Below are 17757 nucleotides of genomic sequence, written 5' to 3' on the forward strand. Positions count from 1 at the left end.
ATAGAACCCAAGGACCGCCCCCAAGTGAGGACAAGGGTACAGGAGGCCTTGACTGGCCCTGGGGTCCAGGGATTCCCACCTGCTCAGGTGCATCGAGTGACAGACACTTAACAAGCCCCTGCTGTGTATTCAAAGCCAGCTCCGTCTCTTCCCTCCATCCTCCCAGCTGCCCCAGGGGAGAGGGGCTTGTTCCCCTCTCCTAGGGGTGGTATGAAGGGCACAGCACCCCATAAGATGCTCAGTTTGGGGCCAGCCACCCAAACGATACAGAAAACCAAAGGATCACAACCGGCCCCGGGGTCTCCAGACATTCCTTAAAGACACCCCTCCCCAGCAGGTTCCAGACCCGACCTGCGGCCCCAACACAGACACACAGCCTGGATGCTTACGCTCATTTTATTATAAAAAAATACAGAATCCAAAGTTGATTGTGACGGGGTTGCGGGGGGGGCCCGTCGCCAGCTCCAGACGTGGCAATGCCGCCCGCCCACGACCCCTACAAAAGCCCCCCACTGGCGTGCCCGAGCCATCTCCCGGCGGCCGCGCACCATATATATTTATATATAATATATATAAAACACAGATCAGGAAAGGCGGGTAGAAATATGAAATCTGTATAAATGCACTGTTTACTTCATTAGAGTGTTTTTGGGAGGGGGTTTCTCTTTTTTGGTGGTGATGTTCCCCTCCCCCCCATTTTGTTTTGTCCTGTTTTCCCTTTTCTTACAAACATTATTAGTCATACAGTAGAGGGAAGGGGGTCTGACAGACAAAGGAGCTTATTGTGAAGTGCGGCTTCTACGCTAAAAAGTCTACCCCAACCCCCCCATCAAAATAAAAGCCCCCCCCCATGAAGGGGTGAGAGAAAAAGAAACATTCCAGTCCATCCTCAGGAATACAGTAAAAATAAATCACAGTATATACTTGCTGGCTCTATTTACAGAAATATAACGTCTTCTCGGCCTCGGGGGCGACTGTGTGAGGCTGGGCAGACAGGTGGGGCCTACATCATCTCTAAGACGTTGTGATGCTATGATTTCGAGGGGGCCGGGGCTCCATGGTGGCCGCTGGTGAAACCCCGTGGTTTTCTGCTCTAGGAGACTATCACCAGGAGGGAGGAGGGTAGAGCTGGCAGGACAAGGGTCTGAGGGCCCCGGACCAGAAGCGGGGGGACTCACCACCCGCCCCTTCTGCCTCAGGCCAGCCTGTCCCGTGGCACCTGCGGTTCCACTCCATGGTTGCCTCCACCCAGGACCCAACAAATGGAGTGACCAGGCCAGGGGTGCCCCAATCCCCCTCCCCTCAAGGGGGCCAGGGACCCCTGCCCCGTCTGTCTGTCCATTCTGTTTCCTTCCCAAAGTCACAGGCGACAGCAAGGAATAAATTAAATTAAAAACTCAAGTCTTTCTGATGCAACCATGAAAAATACACTTAAAAAACAAAAACAAAAACCAACATCACCAAGAGATCCCAGGGTTCAGCAGGTCCCCTGGACAAGACAGCATGGCCAGGAGCTGAGCAGACACCCGGCCCCTCTGGCACAGGGTTGGGGGACCTCGGCTGCCCTCACCCCCCTTCAGCCCTGGGGCGGGTGGACGGCCCCCTGCCCCGCGAAGCAGCACCAGTCGTGGGAGAAGCGGAGTCTCTATTTGGTCTCGGAGGCGGGCCATCAGGGCGGAGCCAACATCCCATTGGGGACTAGGAGCCCAGGAGGGTCCACAGTACGGGGACGGTGCTGAGGAAGAGCTGGCAGCTGCGCAGGCCGCTGCATGAGTTATTGCTGGTGAAGATGGGCTCGGGGGCCTCATACAGGCTCTCGTCTGGGTAGACAGGAAGACAGGGGGGTCAGTGGCAGGCCTCCCACCCCCCACCCTGCTTCCTAGACCTCACCACGACCTGACATTGTTAAACATCTCCATTACGGGACTTCCCTGGCGGTCCAGTGGTTAAGACTCCGCGCTCCCAATGCAGGGGGCACGGGTTCCACCCTTGGTCAGAGAGCTAAGATCCCATATGCACTGCGCAGCCAAAAAAAAAAAAAAAAAAAAAAAAAAATCTCCATTTCGCTGCTCCTCCAAGGGCACAGAGATTTCTGTCCACCTCGGCTGAGGCTGTGCCTCCAATGCAGAGCATGGCAATCAGCAGGCGCCGGGTGAAGTGGCGAGGCTGCAGGATCCCCCTTCCCCATGTTTCAGGAGCTCAGAACACAGAACCGTTGGTCCATCTCAGAGAACTTCCGTGATACCCGCTCACTGGGTGAAGGGGGCTTCGGCCTCAATGAAGCCCAGCCATGGACTTCAACCCTCATTCTTGAAGGTCTGAAATGGCCCCATTTGCAGATGGAAAAACAGAGGCTCAGGCAGGGCCTGTCCCAGCCATCGCTGAGGTTGTGGGACTCCCCAGGCTATGCCATGACCGCCTCCTAACTCCGCTGACGACTCACTGGGTTCTGTGAGTTGAGGAGCCTACATGAACCCCCACCGATAACTTACTGGTCGGTCGCACGTAAACCTTCAGCCGCAGGCAGGGTCGGTCCACAGCATTGGGGGGCGTGGCAGCTGGAAGAAAGGGGTTGGGGGTTAGTAGGGCAGGAGGCTCTTGGTGCCTGAGACCTCTTGAGGCTGTATCCCCTTCCCTATGCCGGTAACCCAACCCTGACCCCAGGTTGGGGAATCCACCCATAAAACTCCTCATCATACATCAAAGCCCCAGACACAATGCCCATGATTTCCCAGAAGTCCTCTTGCACTCACCCCCTACCTCTCAGTTTGCTGAATCCTAACCCCAGAGACGGGGGTCAGGTGAGGTGTCTATGTCACCCCAGGGCTCCATCTCACCCCAGGGCATCACAGGGCAAAGTTCAAAGGTGATGAATAAAAATAGGTGTGTTTCCAATCAGCAAAAAAAGGGAATTCCCTGGCGGTCCAGTGGTTAGCTTTCACTGCCAGGGGCACGGCTTCCATCCTTGGTCGGGGAACTAAGATCCCGCATGCCATGCAGCACGGCCAAAAACAAAACAAAACAAAAATCAAACAGCAAAAAAAAAAAATCAGTGTAACCAAATGATTGACCAGGGATCAAATCCCTGCTCTCAGGGTGCCTGTCGGCAAGTCACCCCCTATCTGGACCTCATCTGGTCCATGGGAGGTGCTTTGGAAATCATTCTTTCCATCTGGGTGACGCCGGGAACCCAGTTACCCCTGGGAAGGAGGCAGCTTCCGGCCTCACCTGGAGAGCGACCCACACCGCCGAGTCATGTGCAGGCCGAAGTGCATTGGGTCCTCACACCTAAAATTCCACCATAGGGCTCCCAGCTTCTTGGCCCACTTGGCGGGCGGGGGAGGTACCAGAGCATCAGCCATGAGTCAGGAGGGAGGAGCTCAGGGACCAGGACAGGGGCAGGGAGGGAGGCCTGAGGCCCTGCGGGGGGTGGGGCTCACACACGTGAACAGGCACGGGCACCCACACGGCTGCGGCTGGGCCTGCCCCTGCCTGTGCTCTCGGCCGGTCCTCTCTGTGGCCATCACCTCTGCCCGCCCCCCAGAAGCCCCTCGTGCTGGGAGATGAAGATAAAAAGCACGTAATAAAAGTAACATTCATCACAGAGATAGGACGAATAATTACAATAATTATCTTTATGAAACTCCCGTCTCGGAAAGAAAAATGTAATTTTTCTTATATTATGGAGACTTAATTTAAGCACCTTCTTCCCCTCCCCCACCCTCTTCTTCCCTGAATTAAAAAGAAAAATTCCAAATAGAGCAGAGAAAGGAGGAAATGGGAGCCTTGTAGAGTTTAATTTGACTCAGCAGGAACCGGGGTGGGGAGGCGCTGGTTCCCTCTCCGAAGCCCCGGGGGGCAGACCCCCCCTCCCACCTGCTCCCCATCAGCCCCCAGGACGCTGAGAAACGGGACTCCACAATCCGTTGAAGTCTCACCGCCTCGGGAGAGGCATCAGTCCGATGCCAAGGTGGGCTCCCTGATACCCCCTCTCAGCAGGGGCGATGCCTGGACCCCAGTATTCCTGGTTTAGGTTCTCAGACTACAGTCTGCCAAGGCCCCACTGAACGGGAACTTGAACCCAGGCCCGACTCTGCCGCCTCCCCAGACCCTGCCCTTGGCACTTGATGGGAAGGAAAAAGGTGCCCCTTGGGAACCCCTGATGCCCAGGACAGGTGGGGGCAGCCTACCCGGCCCCCCCGCAAGGCTCACAGCGGGGCACGCATGCCCAGTGTCCCAAGGCTGCCACCAGCTGACAGGGAAAAGTCCCACGCTCCTCGGGGAATCTGGGCGCGGGTGGGCCGCTGGGAGGTGGGGGGTGGGCCCGGGAGACCCCTGCCGGGTCCAGGGTTGGTCGCCCTCACCCCCTCCCTCAAGATTTCGCAGGCCTCAGTTTCCCGCCTCAGTGCAATGGGGGGACGGCACCCCCGGTCTCAGTGTGGGACAGGCTGACCACATGGTCCCAGTCCAGAGGCCCAGAGGCTTATCCAGAGGCCGAGGTCACAGGGGGGCTTGCGGGGAGGATGGCGAGACCACCGGAGCACCCGCCCGGAGACGGAGGCCAGCGCGGAGGAGGGGGCCCCCCCCCCCCTCGCGCCCCTGGCCCGCCTCCACTCACAGATGTAGTAGTACTCATGGCCCGGGCGGAACTCGAAGCCCAGCGAGAAGGGCGTGAAGAGCTGGAACTTCTCCGAGAACTTGAGCGGCCCCCCGGGCGCCGCGGGCCGGTTACACTCCCAGCGCTTGAAGCCGCGCTGCCGGTGGTCGCAGGAGGCGTGGCCCTCGCCGTTGACCATGTACAGCACGTAGTGCTCCATGCGCTCGGCCGGCGGCAGTGGCGCCCCGTAGTGCGGGCAGTAGATGTCCAGGTAGTCGTTGATGCTCACCTCCACCGTGTAGCCGCCGCCGTCGTCGTCCGCCGAGCCCGCGTGGAACCTGGGGGCGGGGCCGGCGGTCAGCGCGGGGGGAGGGGCGGGGCCCGAGATGGGGATGACGGATCAGTGCAAGGGAGAAGGGGAGGGTCAGGGATGGGGTAAATAGAGAGGGGTCAGCGGTCAGCGCGTGGGAGGGGACGGGATAGGGGACAGGAAGCACGAAGGCGGGTGGAGACGGGTCAGTGCAGGTAGAAAGGGGTAGGTCAGAGATGGGGAAGGGGGAGGGCTTAGGGGACCGATGGGCGGGCACCCTACCCACAGACAGGTGCCAGGGTCCGAGCCCACGGCCCCCTGCCTGGCACAACCCTGCCCCACCAAGGCCACAGCAGGCTCCTTGACACTGGAACTAGCGCTGAGCCCACGAGGTGGGCGCTGGGGAAGAGGGGCTGCCGGCAGGCATTCTGGATAACCACGTGCAAACGAGCAGGCGCCACGTGACTCGGAGCCCCCCAGTCTCTCCACCCCCTGCAGAATCCACATCTGGGCCCCTCAGCCGCAACAGGCCTGGCACAAGATGTCTCCCACCCCACCAGGAAGTCCCTCTCCAAAAACCTTACTGCTTGACTTAGATGCCCCCTCCTCCAGGCAGCCCCCCACGCCATCCCCAGATGCAGCCTCCTCAGCTTTCCTTTTGCAAATTTGCCTGCCAAGAAGGCCGAGGGCAAGACTATACTTTCAGGGATCATTTCTATAGTTCGTTACTAGAGAGGTTTCAATATTACTCAGCCATAAAAAAAAATGAAATTGAGTTATTTGTAGTGAGGTGGATGGACCGAGAGTCTGTCATACAGAGTGAAATAAGTCAGAAAGAGAAAAATAAATACCGTATGCTAACACATACATATGGAATCTAAAAAAAAAAAAAATGGTTCTGAAGAACCTAGGGCCAGGACAGGAATAAAAACAACGCGGACATAGAGAATGGACTTGAGGACATGGGGAGGGGGAAGCGTAAGCTGGGACAAAGTGAGAGAGTGGCATGGACTTATATACACTACCAAATGTAAAATAGATAGCTAGTGGGAAGAGGCCGCATAGCACAGGGAGATCAGCTCGGTGCTTTGTGACCACCTAGAGGGGTGGGATAGGGAGGGTGGGAGGGAGACGCAAGAGGGAGGGGATATGGGGGTATATGTATACGTATAGCTGATTCACTTTGTTATAAAGCAGAAACTAACACACCATTGTAAAGCAATTATACTCCAATAAAGATGTAAAAAAAAAAAAAAAAAGAAGGCCGAGGGCAGTGTGGGACACAGGCCAAGTGTTCCCAGCCTCTCTGGGGCAAGCTCTGCCCCTCCCCTAGCCTCAGTTTCCCCAGAGGGGGCGGGGTTTGGCATAAAGGATGCTCAGGCCCTCCCTCGCTCAGTCCAACTCAGGGGTGCCCTGGGTTCAAGCCCCCCAGCCCCACCCCTTCCATCCTGTGTGACATCCTTCCTTCTTCCTCCAGAGCCTCCAAAATCTGGCAGCTACCCCTCAACTTCCTGGTCACCCCACCAGCTTCCCCACCCCTGACACCTCCACCCCCAAGCCCTGCCTCCCAGGCTTTGCTCTGGAGGTCTCCCCACACTGTCATGCAGCCTGCACCCCTTTCTCTGGGGGGGGGGGCTCCTGACCCAGGCTCATCTGTCAAGGATGGAGGTCAGCTGAGCGAGGGACCAGCAGCTCCCCTTCCATCACCGCCTCGGGCTACAGCGCCAGGAGCCCCTAGACCTCCTGGATGCGGTGCCCCGGGCCCGTCATGTAAACGTGGCCTGGACCGAGGGGGGACAAGGGGGCCTCCCGAGAGGGGCTTATTAGCACATAAAAGGCCTGAGCATCAGAGGGTTGGGGGGCGGGCTCCCCCAGCCTCCTCCACTCTCTGTATCGGCTGGGAAACTGAGGCCCAGTGCGGGTCAGAGGCAGGGAGGGCTGCTAGGATCCCAGCCGCGCCGCTGCCTCCGTGCCCGCCGTGCCAGCCGCCCCGGCCCATGGGAGGGAGCAAGGTGGCCCCCATGCCGGGTGCGCTAATCCCCACAGCTGGCACCTGAGGGGGCAGCTGGATTATCAGATGGCATCGGCTGGCCCCCCCCTCGCCCGTGAGACTGAGCCAGGTGGGGGCGAGGGCTCCTGGGAACCCAGAGCTGGAATGACGGAGACAGGGGACCAGCTCATGGTGCCTCAGTCTCCCCCTCCGTCAGCAGGGACCCAGCGTGATGATTCACGTCTGGGGCTGAGGTCAAGGCTCGCAGAATTTCAGGTTGGGGAGCGGGGGAGTGGATTCACCTCCAGCCCCTTCCCTGCTCCACTGGGTTCGTCCAGGGACGGGGAGGCCACCCCCTCTCGCAGAGGTGGGAAGGCGTTTGCAGAATAAATGTGTCTGGCCTCGGGGGTCAGTTGGGGGCCAAGGAACCTCAAATGTGGGTCAGTCACAGGTTGGAACCCAGCTGGGTCTCAGCTCCTCTTCTCAAAGCCTCAGTTTCCAACTCTGTGCCGTGGGGATGGTCCTCAAGGCTGATGGGAGAACTCCAGCTCTGTACACAGCAGGCACTGCATAGATGCATGCGGGGCGGCCCTGGGTCGGGCTGGGACCCTGCCCGTCCCTCAGGCAGCTCCACGGCTGGCCAGGCACGGGCGTCTCATTGACCGGCCGCGTCCTCCGGCCCCTTGGGCACGATCGATGCAGAAGCTGCTCCAGGCTTTTTGAAAAGTCATTTTCGCTCCTTCCCGGCCCCACTGAAAGCCCCATTGATCAGCCGATCAATGGCAGCTGTGGCCCAGCAGCCGCCCAGGGACCCAGCCTCACCCAGGTGGGCCCTGCAGGGGAGGCTGTGACGGGGAACCACAGGCAGTGGGGGGAGTCCTGGTCCTGGCCTCCGGCCCTCAGTGTTCCCTCTTGCCCTGGCACGATGCCGAGGGATGTATACTCAACCTGAAAGAGAACGTGACTCCACGCACGGTCTTTCTGGAGAGAACGGACTCCAGAAGGTGGGCTCCCCTTTCCTCCTGCCTGTCCCATCAGGCTTGCCTCCCTCCCCCCGTGACACCTGCACCCGTCAGGTCCCCCCAGCTCACTTTCTGAAGAACATCAGAGACCGAAGCTGCTTTGCTGTCTCAGAGGCTGGACACCTGGGCCCCACTAGGGCGGCCAGACTCCTGCCTCCCAAAATCCAGGGCTCACTTTTCTGAGTGTATATCAGACCCCGTGACCCACTGTCTCAAAGCCCTCCATTGGCTCCCCCAAAACTGAACAAAATCCACAGTCCTCCCAGGCCCATGAGGCCACATGTGGCCCCCGTCCATCCCCAACCTCATCGCCCTCTGGCTCCCCCAGCTCACTCCCCTCCAGGCACACCAGCCTCCGGGCTGCTCCTGGTCCCACCCCAGGGCCTTTTTTTTTGGCTGCATTGGGTCTTCGTTGCTGCACGCGGGCTTTCTCTAGTTGCGGCGAGGGGGGGCTACTCTTTGTTGCTGTGCGCAGGCTTCTCTCCTCTTGTTGCAGTTGCAGAGCACGGGCTCTAGTCGCGCGCGGGCTTCAGTAGTTGTGGTGCCTGGGCTCAGTAGTTATGGCTCATGGGCTCTAGAGCGCAGGCTCAGTAGTTGCGGAGCACGGGCTTAGCTGCTCCACAGCATGTGGGATCTTCCCGGACCAGGGCTCGAACCTGGGTCCCCTGCATTGGCAGGCGGATTCCTAATCACTGTGCCACCAGGGAAGCCCCCACCCCAGGGCCTTTGCACATGCTGTTCCCTCTGCCTGGCACGTTTTTCCCTACTTTTTCCCTAAGTTTTTCCCTACTTTTTTTTTTCATCTCGTTTGGACATCATCGTATTTTTACCTTTAAGCAGCCCATTGTCTGCCTTCCTTGGATCCTGGGGGTTGGCCTCCTTCTCTGCCCTTTTCCCTGTAGCCCGCACAGGCCCTGTATACAGTGGTGCTCGATACATGTTTGCTAATCAAACAAAGGCCAAAGACTCGAGGTCTTTGAGGTGCTAGAGTCATGGGGAGCAGAAAGCTGCCCCCCAGGTGGGGGAGTGAGGACCCCAGACAGGCGGGTCCCCGGGAGACGCCTACACCCACACACACACCTGAGCTCTGGCCGCCTAAATGGACCATTTTTCTCCCTTCCCTGCTCTAAAATAGTGACGGCCTTGCTGCGTTGGCATTCCTGTTCCAAGTTGGCGCCTCGCCCCTGCTCAGGGTGACGCTTATGCAGGGGAGCAGGCCCCAACCCCAAACGGAGCCTGGTGAGAGCAAGACAAAGCCTTCATTTCCTCCGTTAGTGCCAAAGCCTGATATGCAAATGCTCCGCGGGAGCGGCGGATAGAGATCGAAATTCTCACTAAGGGGTTAATGACTGACTTGGGATGGTTCCCAGACAGAGGGCTCCCGAGGCTTTCAGACCTCCCCGCCCCCGCCCCGCCACACCTTCACCCCCAGCTGCTCACCCTGCCGGCCTCCTGCCAACGTCCACCCTGCAGGCAGCACCCCCAAAGCCCAGGTGACCCTTACCCGCCACCAACCCACCCACCACCCCTTCCCCAGCAACACCCAGCCCGCAGCTAATCAGCTCCAATCGGGCGACTGTCAAGTCATTAGATGCTAATAGCAAAGCCACTAATTAGGAGTCTCACCCAAAATGGGGGTGGGGTGCTGTGCCACCTTCCCAGACTGGAAACTGAGGCACGGGCAAGGCGGGCAGTGGAGTCTGTGTCCCCCTCACTCCCTGTGGCTCTGCCTCTATCTCCCTGGTCTGAGTCCATGCACAGCTCCTACTAAAGGCACTCAGACATGCCAACAAAGATCCCAGCAAACAGTACGCCCAGGCCGGCCTGAGTGGGCAAAACAGCCCCGAGGCCCAGGGTGGACCGAGCTCGCCCATCCCTGCCTGCCACCCTCAGCAAGACCCCTGAGACCTGTGTCCTCCCCCAGCTTTTCTAGGGGCCAAGAAGACATGTCCCCCATCCAAGGCCTGGCCGCCTTCCTCCTGCTGGTGGGAAGTGGGGAGGACCTCCCAGAAAATTAGGGCCCCAAGGTGGTGCAGGATCAGCTGAGAAAGGACGATTATGGCCTTGTGTGTGGATGGGTAAACTGAGGCACGGGCCCCAGAGCTGAAGCAAGAGGTAAACAAATGGGGCTGGGTGGGCAGGAAAGGTAGGGGGAGGGCCTCAGGGCCACCCCACCCCTCAGGCCTTGGTCTGAGGCAGGAGGAGGCCCAGGTGCACGGTCCACGGGGCACACCTGCCTCGGTCACCGCGCCCTCCTCTGCCCCCCGGTGTGCATGGCGTCCCTGATGCTCCTCGGCCAGCCGCAGACGTGGCTGCCTCTTGGAGGGGGTCACCCCACTGGACTCGACTTCCTCATGGCCACCGAGGAGTCACTTTCTCTGGGTCCATGAAACAGGGGCTTAAGGGGGAGCCCGACCCATGGGGTGGGCAGATTAGGGGGTGCATGGCTGGGTTGGGGCGGGCGAGGGGCAACGTGGCCCGGGTGGTGGAACAAGCCCCTCGAAGCCAGGGTCCCTGCGTGGGAGGGGGTGTGGGGACAGGCCCCCCCCGCAGGGCCGGCCGGTGCAGAGCTCGGACTCTGGCTTCTGTGCTCCCAGCCTTCCGCTGCGCGTCCGCCATGGGACAGCCACAAAGGCGGCTCTGCCCTCTCCCCGCATGGCCCACCAGGTGGGGGATGCAGCCAAGCCCCCTCTGGACCCGTTTCCAAAGAGACAATTTCCCCAAAGCAGCACCTGGCGGAGGGGGGCAAGGCTGGCCGAGTGCCGGGTCCTGAGGAGGAGGAAAGGGGAAGGGGGGTGTCCCAGAGAAAACCTGCTGCGAGGCGGGACCCCCCTTCAGGCAGACCCGGCTCAGAAGCTGCAGAACCAGCCATCGGCCCTGAAAGAAGTCTGTCTTCCAGACCCCCGTTCACGCACCTGCCGTCCCGAGGAAAACCACCTTTGCACCCATGACCTCGAGGGACCCGTGAACCTCACGGGACGTCTGCTGGGGGGTCCCGAGGTCAGAGACGGCCGCCCCTTCCCCGGCCCAGCTCCCAGGCAGGCTGGAGGCGCCCCCCGCACCGCCCTGTGTCCTGAGCTGGTCCCTAGCCTCGGTTCCTTCCTCTGCAAACTGAGCAGCCTGGGCAGGGGACAGGTCCACTGCGGGGAGGGACCAAGGCTGGGGACAGGAAGCCTGTGGACCCCAGCTTCAGCGCCCAGGCCCCCAGCAGGGTGGGGGTATCTGAGAAACACCCCGCAGCCCCGGCACTGCGGTTCCCCCCTAACGTCACGACTGCTGCAGATGTGAGGGCCTGGTCCCCAAGGCTCCCCCGCTTGCCCACAGGAGCTGCATCGGTTTCCTCTCCCCCTCGGGGGCCTCTGATTCCCTGGGGTCACGCCCATGCCTCGCCCGTCCACGCTGCGCCCTGCTGCCATCTGCAGAGTGACAACACCCACCGGCCCACTTCCTGGAGGAGGCGCGGGGGCTCCGAGCAGCCAAGCTGCCCACCCAAGGGCACAGCCGGGCTTCCCAGATCCCCGAGTCCGAGCCCCGGCCCCCCACGGCCCCCCAGACCCATGGATCCTCACTCTCCAAGCCACCCCCCACCCCACCCTGCAAGCCGGGTGGTCGAGCCTCTTCCAAAGGAAACAAAAAAGCCTCATGCGGCAAAATATGGCATCGCCCCCTTCAAAGCCGGTTCCCCGGAGGCGTGGACAAGGCTGGCAGGGACCGGGGTGCCTGACATCCCCCCCCCCATGGGGAAGATGCTGCCCCAGTCGCCATCTTCCCACCCGGTCGTTTGAGAGGGGAACGTGGCTGCCGCCCACACCCGAGGGTGATCAGAGCCTCCACCCGGGTCCGCACCGCTGGGTCCACCCGGGCTACAGGACCCCAACCAGGTGGGGGTCCCCGGGGACGGCGGGTGTCCTGCCGGTGCCAGCTCTGAACCTCGATGGCCCCTCTGCACCGAGGGTGGCACGGTGCCCATGGGACGTGGCCACGTCCCCCCAGCAGGAACCCACTGGGCTGGAGGAGGGGGCGGAGGAGGAGCGGCCGGGCGGGCAGGGAGGGCAAGCTGTGCCCCCACTGGTGTGGAGTGTCTGCCCCCTCACCGGAGCCCCCGGGACGGCCAGAGCCGGGCCGCACACGCAGATACTCTAAAGACATGCATGCATCCCACATACAGATGCACCTGCTCCCCAGGTGCCAATCTGCACACACAGATATACACACGCACCTCAGACACCACGTACATTCCACACCCAGACACACTGCTGCAAACATGCATGCACCCTGCACACGTGTGTACTCCAGGCACACTCACGTGGGCGCATGCAAATGTCCAGGGCCAGGGTCGCCGTGCACACGTAGGCACACGAGCGTCTGTGTGGCGGGGTGACGCATGTGCTCCACACACACAGTTCTGCACCTCCCAGGGCCCCAGGACCCCCGAACATCATGGGCGAGAACACGCAGCTACACGCAGTGACACGTGCAGACACACCCTGCAGCTCAAAGAGACTCCTGGGTGCCCCCGGGTCCCCCATGTACACAGATGCACCCGCAGCCCCACGCTCGGCCCGTGAGCAGTCGACCAGGACCCCCGGCCCAGTCCCACCAGGGCCGCAGACAGGTCCAGAGACGCCCGGCAGCCAGCCCGGGAGTGCCCGGCCCAGGCAGGGGCCGGCCGGAGAGACGGCTGGACAGCCGGCTGGTCGGGGTGCCGGGGCCAGGTGGCTGGACTGGGCTCCACCCTTTGGCTGCGGCGGAGGTGGGTGCAGGGCTTCCTGGCAACGTCCGCCAGCCTCACGTGCGCAGGAAATACACGGCACAGCAGGAGAACGCAACTGGGGAGACACAGCCACATACGCGTCACCTCGGCGCGGGTGCCAGGCCCGGCCGGGCGAGGGTGGCCGGCCTCACTGAGCCCACCTGAGCGCACTCATCCCCTCCCACCCCTGCTCCTCCGCTGGCTGCCCGACCGCCCCCCACCCGAGCCTGCCCAGCCCTGGCTCCGTCCCCGTCCCCACGGTGCCTTTTGTGTGCACCCCTGTCCCCGGCACGGCCCCTGTCCCCGGCACGGCCCCTGTCTCCGGCACGGCCCCTGTCCCCGGCACGGCCCCTGTCCCCGGCACGGCCCCTGTCTCCGGCACGGCCCCCCCGTCCCTGCGTTCCCCATCTCCTCCTCCTGCCGCCGCCACCAATCTCTCTGTTTCCACCCCATCCTTGTCTCTCCCCGCACAGGCCCGTCTCTGCCCGCAGGACTGCCTCCTGCGTGGGGCCCGCTCAATGACTCCACACGTCTCCCCGCACCCCCGGACCCTGGCAGCTGCCCCCGGGACTGGGTGCCCTCAGGAAATCTCCATTCCGGGTGCCCTCGGACCCCGAGGCCGGACAGCACCCCTCCTCCCGTGACTGGCACACACCCTGTCACCGGACGCAGATTCCAGTCCAGACACCCCTGGACACGAAACCTCCTGAGGGGCCCCCGGGCCTCCAAGGCCCCCTTTGGAAGAGCCCCTGAACCTCAGCGATGGATGGAGCCCCAATTCTGGACCCAACCGGGCTTCTTGGGCAAGGGGCTCCCCAGGGCCCCAGACCCCATCGCAAGAGGTCGGGGAGGTCACCTCCCACCCAGGATGCCCCAGGCAGAGAAGGGGGAGGAGAGGTAGGAGAGGAAGGCCCTGACTGCCAGGGTCTGCGCTGGACAGCAAGGCCGTCCCCTCGGGCGGCTGGTCGGAGCGGGGCTATCAGGTCAGCAACAGGAGGCGGCCGAGCGGCCGGCCAGAGCCCGGCCCCAGGGGCTGCCTCCTTCCCGGCCGAGGTCCTGCCTGCGGCCCGGTGGCAGGTGGGGCAGCAGGCGGCCCCAACGACCCCCTTCTGTCCCCGTTCGAGGCTCCTCGCGTGTCTGGCGTTTGCTAGAACAAAGGACAGGCCATGCCGGGACGGAGATTCCGGAGCTGAAACCAAAAACTTGGGCCGGGGAAGTGCTGCCCGCTGGGCTCCCTGCTCGGCCGCAAGGAAGAGCCTTAATCAAACCCACATGTGACCAGCGGGGCGGGCCGCGCGGGGGACCAGCTCCATGGTGGCCCGGCCAACCCTCCTAGGCCCGGGGTCTCTGCCCTCGGCCCCGGGGCCCAACCCCACAGCCAGGCAATGGAGGGGGGTGTCTGGGCGTGCTCCCTGCCTCCACCCAGGACCCTGACTGCCCTGGTCCCAGGCCTGCCTCAAAGATGGCCCTTTATGCAACTTTCCAGCGGAGGATGGAGAACGGTGGGGGACAGTGAGGGGACGGCGGGCTGTGGAAGGCGGTGCGGCTGGTGCTTGAAAACCGAGAGAAAGTGACTGGTAGCAGAGGGTCAGGGGGCGGGGAGGCCAGCGCCTCTACCCCCACGTGCAGCCCGGCTGGCCTCGGTACAACGGTGACCGTGACCGTGGGGCTGACCGGGAGCAGCAGGACCCTGAAGCCCCATCTCCCACGGATCCCCAGCCCGCTCCAGCCTCCCAGACCCTGGATGGCCCGAAGTGTCTGCTGCTGTCCAGGATGTGGTCAGTCACCAGCAAACTTTTCTCACTCGACAAACAAGGGCTTCTGCTGCCCCCCAGATGGCACTCAGCGCCTGACACCGAGGAGGACTGCAGGCAGGCGGGCGGGGCAACTCGGCCGGGCGTGGCAGGCTGGGCACAAGGCCACCTGGGTCCCTGCCCCAGCTCTGTTCCCCTGGCCGTGACCTTGAGCCAGCCGCTCGGCCCCTCTGTGCCTCAGTTTCCCCACCAGCGCCAGAACAGGAGAGGACGCCACCTGGTCAGGACTCCCGGGACAGACCACCAGCCCCCTTGGTGCCTCAGTCTCTCTGTCCCTGCAAAGCAGGGGCCAGGGACCCCCTGCAGCGAATGTGGACGCCGGCCCGTAGGGAGGGACATTCTAACTTCCCCAAGTTCATCTGGGGACCCGCCGGCAGAACGCACCCCTGGACTCCTCCCCCGAGGGGCCACGGTCCCCCACCTCCGGGCGCGGCTCAGTGACAAGGTTCCCGGGAATCCCCACCAACTCTAAAGCCAGCGGGGGTCCCTGGAGAAGCCAGAAGATGGGGTGCCCCAAGTCCGGGGAGGGAACTCAGGGCCGCACTGCATCTGAGGGTGCCAGAGGGGATCCCCAAACTCCAGGGCCGGCGGCGCGCCGGGGCATGCAGGGCGCCCAAATCTGCAGGCGGCGGGGCGCCCTGGGGGTAGATGCCCACGGAGCGTGAGTCCCCCAAACTCTGGGGGCCGGAACTCCCTGGGGGCGCCCTTGGGAAGCGGGCGCCCCCACTCCGGGGGCAGCGCGCAGGGCCGCCCCGAGCCCGGGGCGGGAGACCAGGCTGGGATGGGGGCGTCCGGAGTCTCCCGGCGCCCGGTCCCCGCCCGCGGCCACGCTCACCTGGGGTTGCTGCGGTTCCAGTAGACGGCGTAGCGGTCCGAGTTGGCGCGGGCGGCGTCCTCGGCGCGCGCGAAGGGCGGAGGCGGCGGCAGCGGCAGCAGCAGCAGCAGCAGCGGCAGCAGCGGGCGCTGCGCGGGCGCCATGGCCCCGGTCCGGCCGCCGCGCTCGCCTGGCCGCCGCCTGCCAGCCGTCTCCGCCTCCTCCGCCGCCGCCGAGCGGGCGGGCGCGGGGCGGGCGGGAGGAGGGAGCGCCGGCGCTTGGAGATCCCCGGCCGCCCCCGCCTGAGCGCGCGCGACCTCGGGCGCCGGAGAAGTCAGGCGGCGGCGGCGGGCGGGGCGCCGGGGCGCCGGCCCGGCCGCTCGGACTCTGAGAGCACGGGCCGTCGCCGCCGCACCGCCGGGGAGGGGCCGGGACTCCGGCCTTTGTCCCGCCCGAGCGCCGGGAGGGCCGCGGGCGCCCCCTCCTGCCGTGCCCCAGCCGCGCGGGGGCTGGGCGGGGGGCTCCAGCCCCCGCCGCGCCCCTACCTCTCCACCCCCCGCCCCGCCCCGCCCCGCCCCGACTTTCCGGGACGCGTCCCTCCCGTCGGGCTGCCTGCACCCCCGGGGTCCTAACCCCCCCAGCTCCCCGGCCACCCCAACTCTGAGGGGCCCTGCATCCGCCCCTGTCATCACGGGGACAGGCCGGGGTCGCTGAGTTGCTCTCAGTCACCTCCATTCAAGCCACCAAGCGGGTCTCCAGAGCCTGGCCCGGCGCCAGAAGCAGAAGACACAGAGATTGCTCACCCCCATCTCCCCTCCCTCATTCAAACCCAGACCCCGAAATCCTAAACCAGGCCCAGCCAATGCCGTACCACCCTGTCCAGCCTGGTGAAGAGTTTTACAGTCAGGCTGACCAAAGTCCAAAGCCAGTGTCCACTGCTGCCACCCAGGGGGACCCCAGGGCAGTCACTTCTCCTCTCTGAGTCTGTTTGTTCATCTAGGAAACAAAATAGGAATCCTGACCTCAGCCCCTAAGGGTGCTAAGCACAGTAGGTGCCCAATACTCCCAGCAACCCGGAGTTGGGTCCAGGCCAACAGCGGGTGGGAGCACGGGGAGTCTGACCGGGGCGGAAGATAGGAAGGGCGTCAGGCGGAGGGTGCAGCTTCAGCAAGGGGCTAGAGTGCCTGATGGGTTCGGGGCACTCAGTGACCACTCCCGGAGGAAGGGGGCAAATTGCTGACTGTGGAACTGGGAGACTGTCCTTCATTTCTGTCCTTATTCATGTCATAGTCTCCCTCACCAGGCTCTGAGTTTGTGGAGGTACGCTGTCACCAAGTGCTGGCAGGAAAGTGCCAGAGGTGCCCAGCCAGATTCCACCTCTCTGGCTTTGTTTCACTCTCCCAGGCCTGGTGCAGGGTCTGGGAGCCAAGAGCTGGAAGGTCCCCATGTGAGGGATTATCGAAACTCCTCGCAAGAACCTCGAGAGGCCAGAGACCGGCAAACCAAGCTTTGCCCCAGCCAGGCGGGGATGGTAAATGCACCCGCCCCAGCTACACATTTCCGATATGCTGTGGCCACGTTCCACATGTGCCCTGAGCTTCCTGCTCTCCTCCCGGCACTTACCCCTCTTTGCTTGGGCTGCACCGTGCCTGGGAGGCCTTCCCCTCTCTTCCTGTAAAATTCTGGTTCCTCCTTCAAGGCCTGTCGTCCTCCCTGTACTTCAGCTACCCCCCACACCCCGCCCACAAGGCTCTCTGTTCTCTGCCCTCCAGGGAACTCTGCCCATCTGTTTGGGGTGTTCTGGCTTCTGGGTCTTGTCCATTGACTGCAGGTGCCCAAGTGTGAAGTCCCAGGGCTGGCTGAGGCGGCTCCACAGAGGAGGGTGGGAACCTGCCCCCAGGTGGTGGGTGGGGCAGGCCCGGGAGGCCGAGAGAGGACCAGAACGGGCCCAGGGTCACCTGGCAAGGCCCCAAACAGACCATCTGGACACCACTGGAGTGAGGGCCTGGGGCTCCAGCCACACAGGCCAGGCTCTCGGCCCGGGCTGGCTGGTCTGGCTCTTTGGGAAGTGATGGGGCCACCACTCTGGAAGGCGTGGGGCCTGAGCCCAGGAAGAGGGGCTGCGAGCCCAGGGGTGCCAGGCCTGGCCGGCAAAGGGGTCCACCCAGAAGCTCTCTCTGCCCTGGGATGAGAGCACCCTCCATGGCATGGGACTTCATGGATGGGCGAGGGTCTCTTCTGTCACACCCAGCAGGACTTGGACCCGCAGGGTTGCAGGGGTGTGGGAGACAGAAGGGCACAGCAGGTGAGGGGACATCCGGCAAAGGCCCGGATGGGTCGGCTCATTTGCATGCAGGGGCCACCGAGGCGAGAGCCGCTGCCGCTGAGCGGATTTGAGCAGAAGCTCCGTTTTCCTTCTGTTCTTGTCTCTCTCTCAAGGTCAGAGCCCGAGCAGGG

At 63.0% G+C, this 17757-nt stretch overlaps 1 protein-coding gene and 1 pseudogene across 1 annotated transcript; one reads left to right on the plus strand and one right to left on the minus strand.

The window, feature by feature from the left end:
* Positions 1 to 395: 395 nt before the first annotated feature.
* On the minus strand, positions 396 to 15464 carry EFNA2 (ephrin A2). The gene is made up of 4 exons (XM_059918965.1): positions 15322 to 15464; positions 4619 to 4935; positions 2493 to 2558; positions 396 to 1820 (listed from the first exon to the last, which is right to left on the minus strand). Exons 1-4 carry the CDS (start codon positions 15462 to 15464, stop codon positions 1699 to 1701), a joined length of 648 nt encoding a protein of 215 aa, XP_059774948.1. The 3' UTR covers positions 396 to 1698.
* Positions 5598 to 5731, plus strand: LOC132364234 (small nucleolar RNA U3; annotated as a pseudogene).
* Positions 15465 to 17757: the final 2293 nt, after the last annotated feature.

This window comes from Balaenoptera ricei, chromosome 3 (genome assembly GCF_028023285.1).
Source record: "Balaenoptera ricei isolate mBalRic1 chromosome 3, mBalRic1.hap2, whole genome shotgun sequence".
NCBI classification, from domain to species: domain Eukaryota; kingdom Metazoa; phylum Chordata; class Mammalia; order Artiodactyla; family Balaenopteridae; genus Balaenoptera; species Balaenoptera ricei.

Bases quoted from the DNA above. Each gene is read 5' to 3' on its own strand.
- EFNA2 (XM_059918965.1), bottom strand. From the start codon at position 15,464: ATGGCGCCCGCGCAGCGCCCGCTGCTGCCGCTGCTGCTGCTGCTGCTG. The intron at 4,936-15,321 runs GTGAGCGTGGCC...CCCCGCCCCCAG, and splicing joins TGGAACCGCAGCAACCCCAG to GTTCCACGCGGGCTCGGCGG. The intron at 2,559-4,618 runs GTGAGTGGAGGC...CCTTTCTTCCAG, and splicing joins CCATGAGTACTACTACATCT to CTGCCACGCCCCCCAATGCT.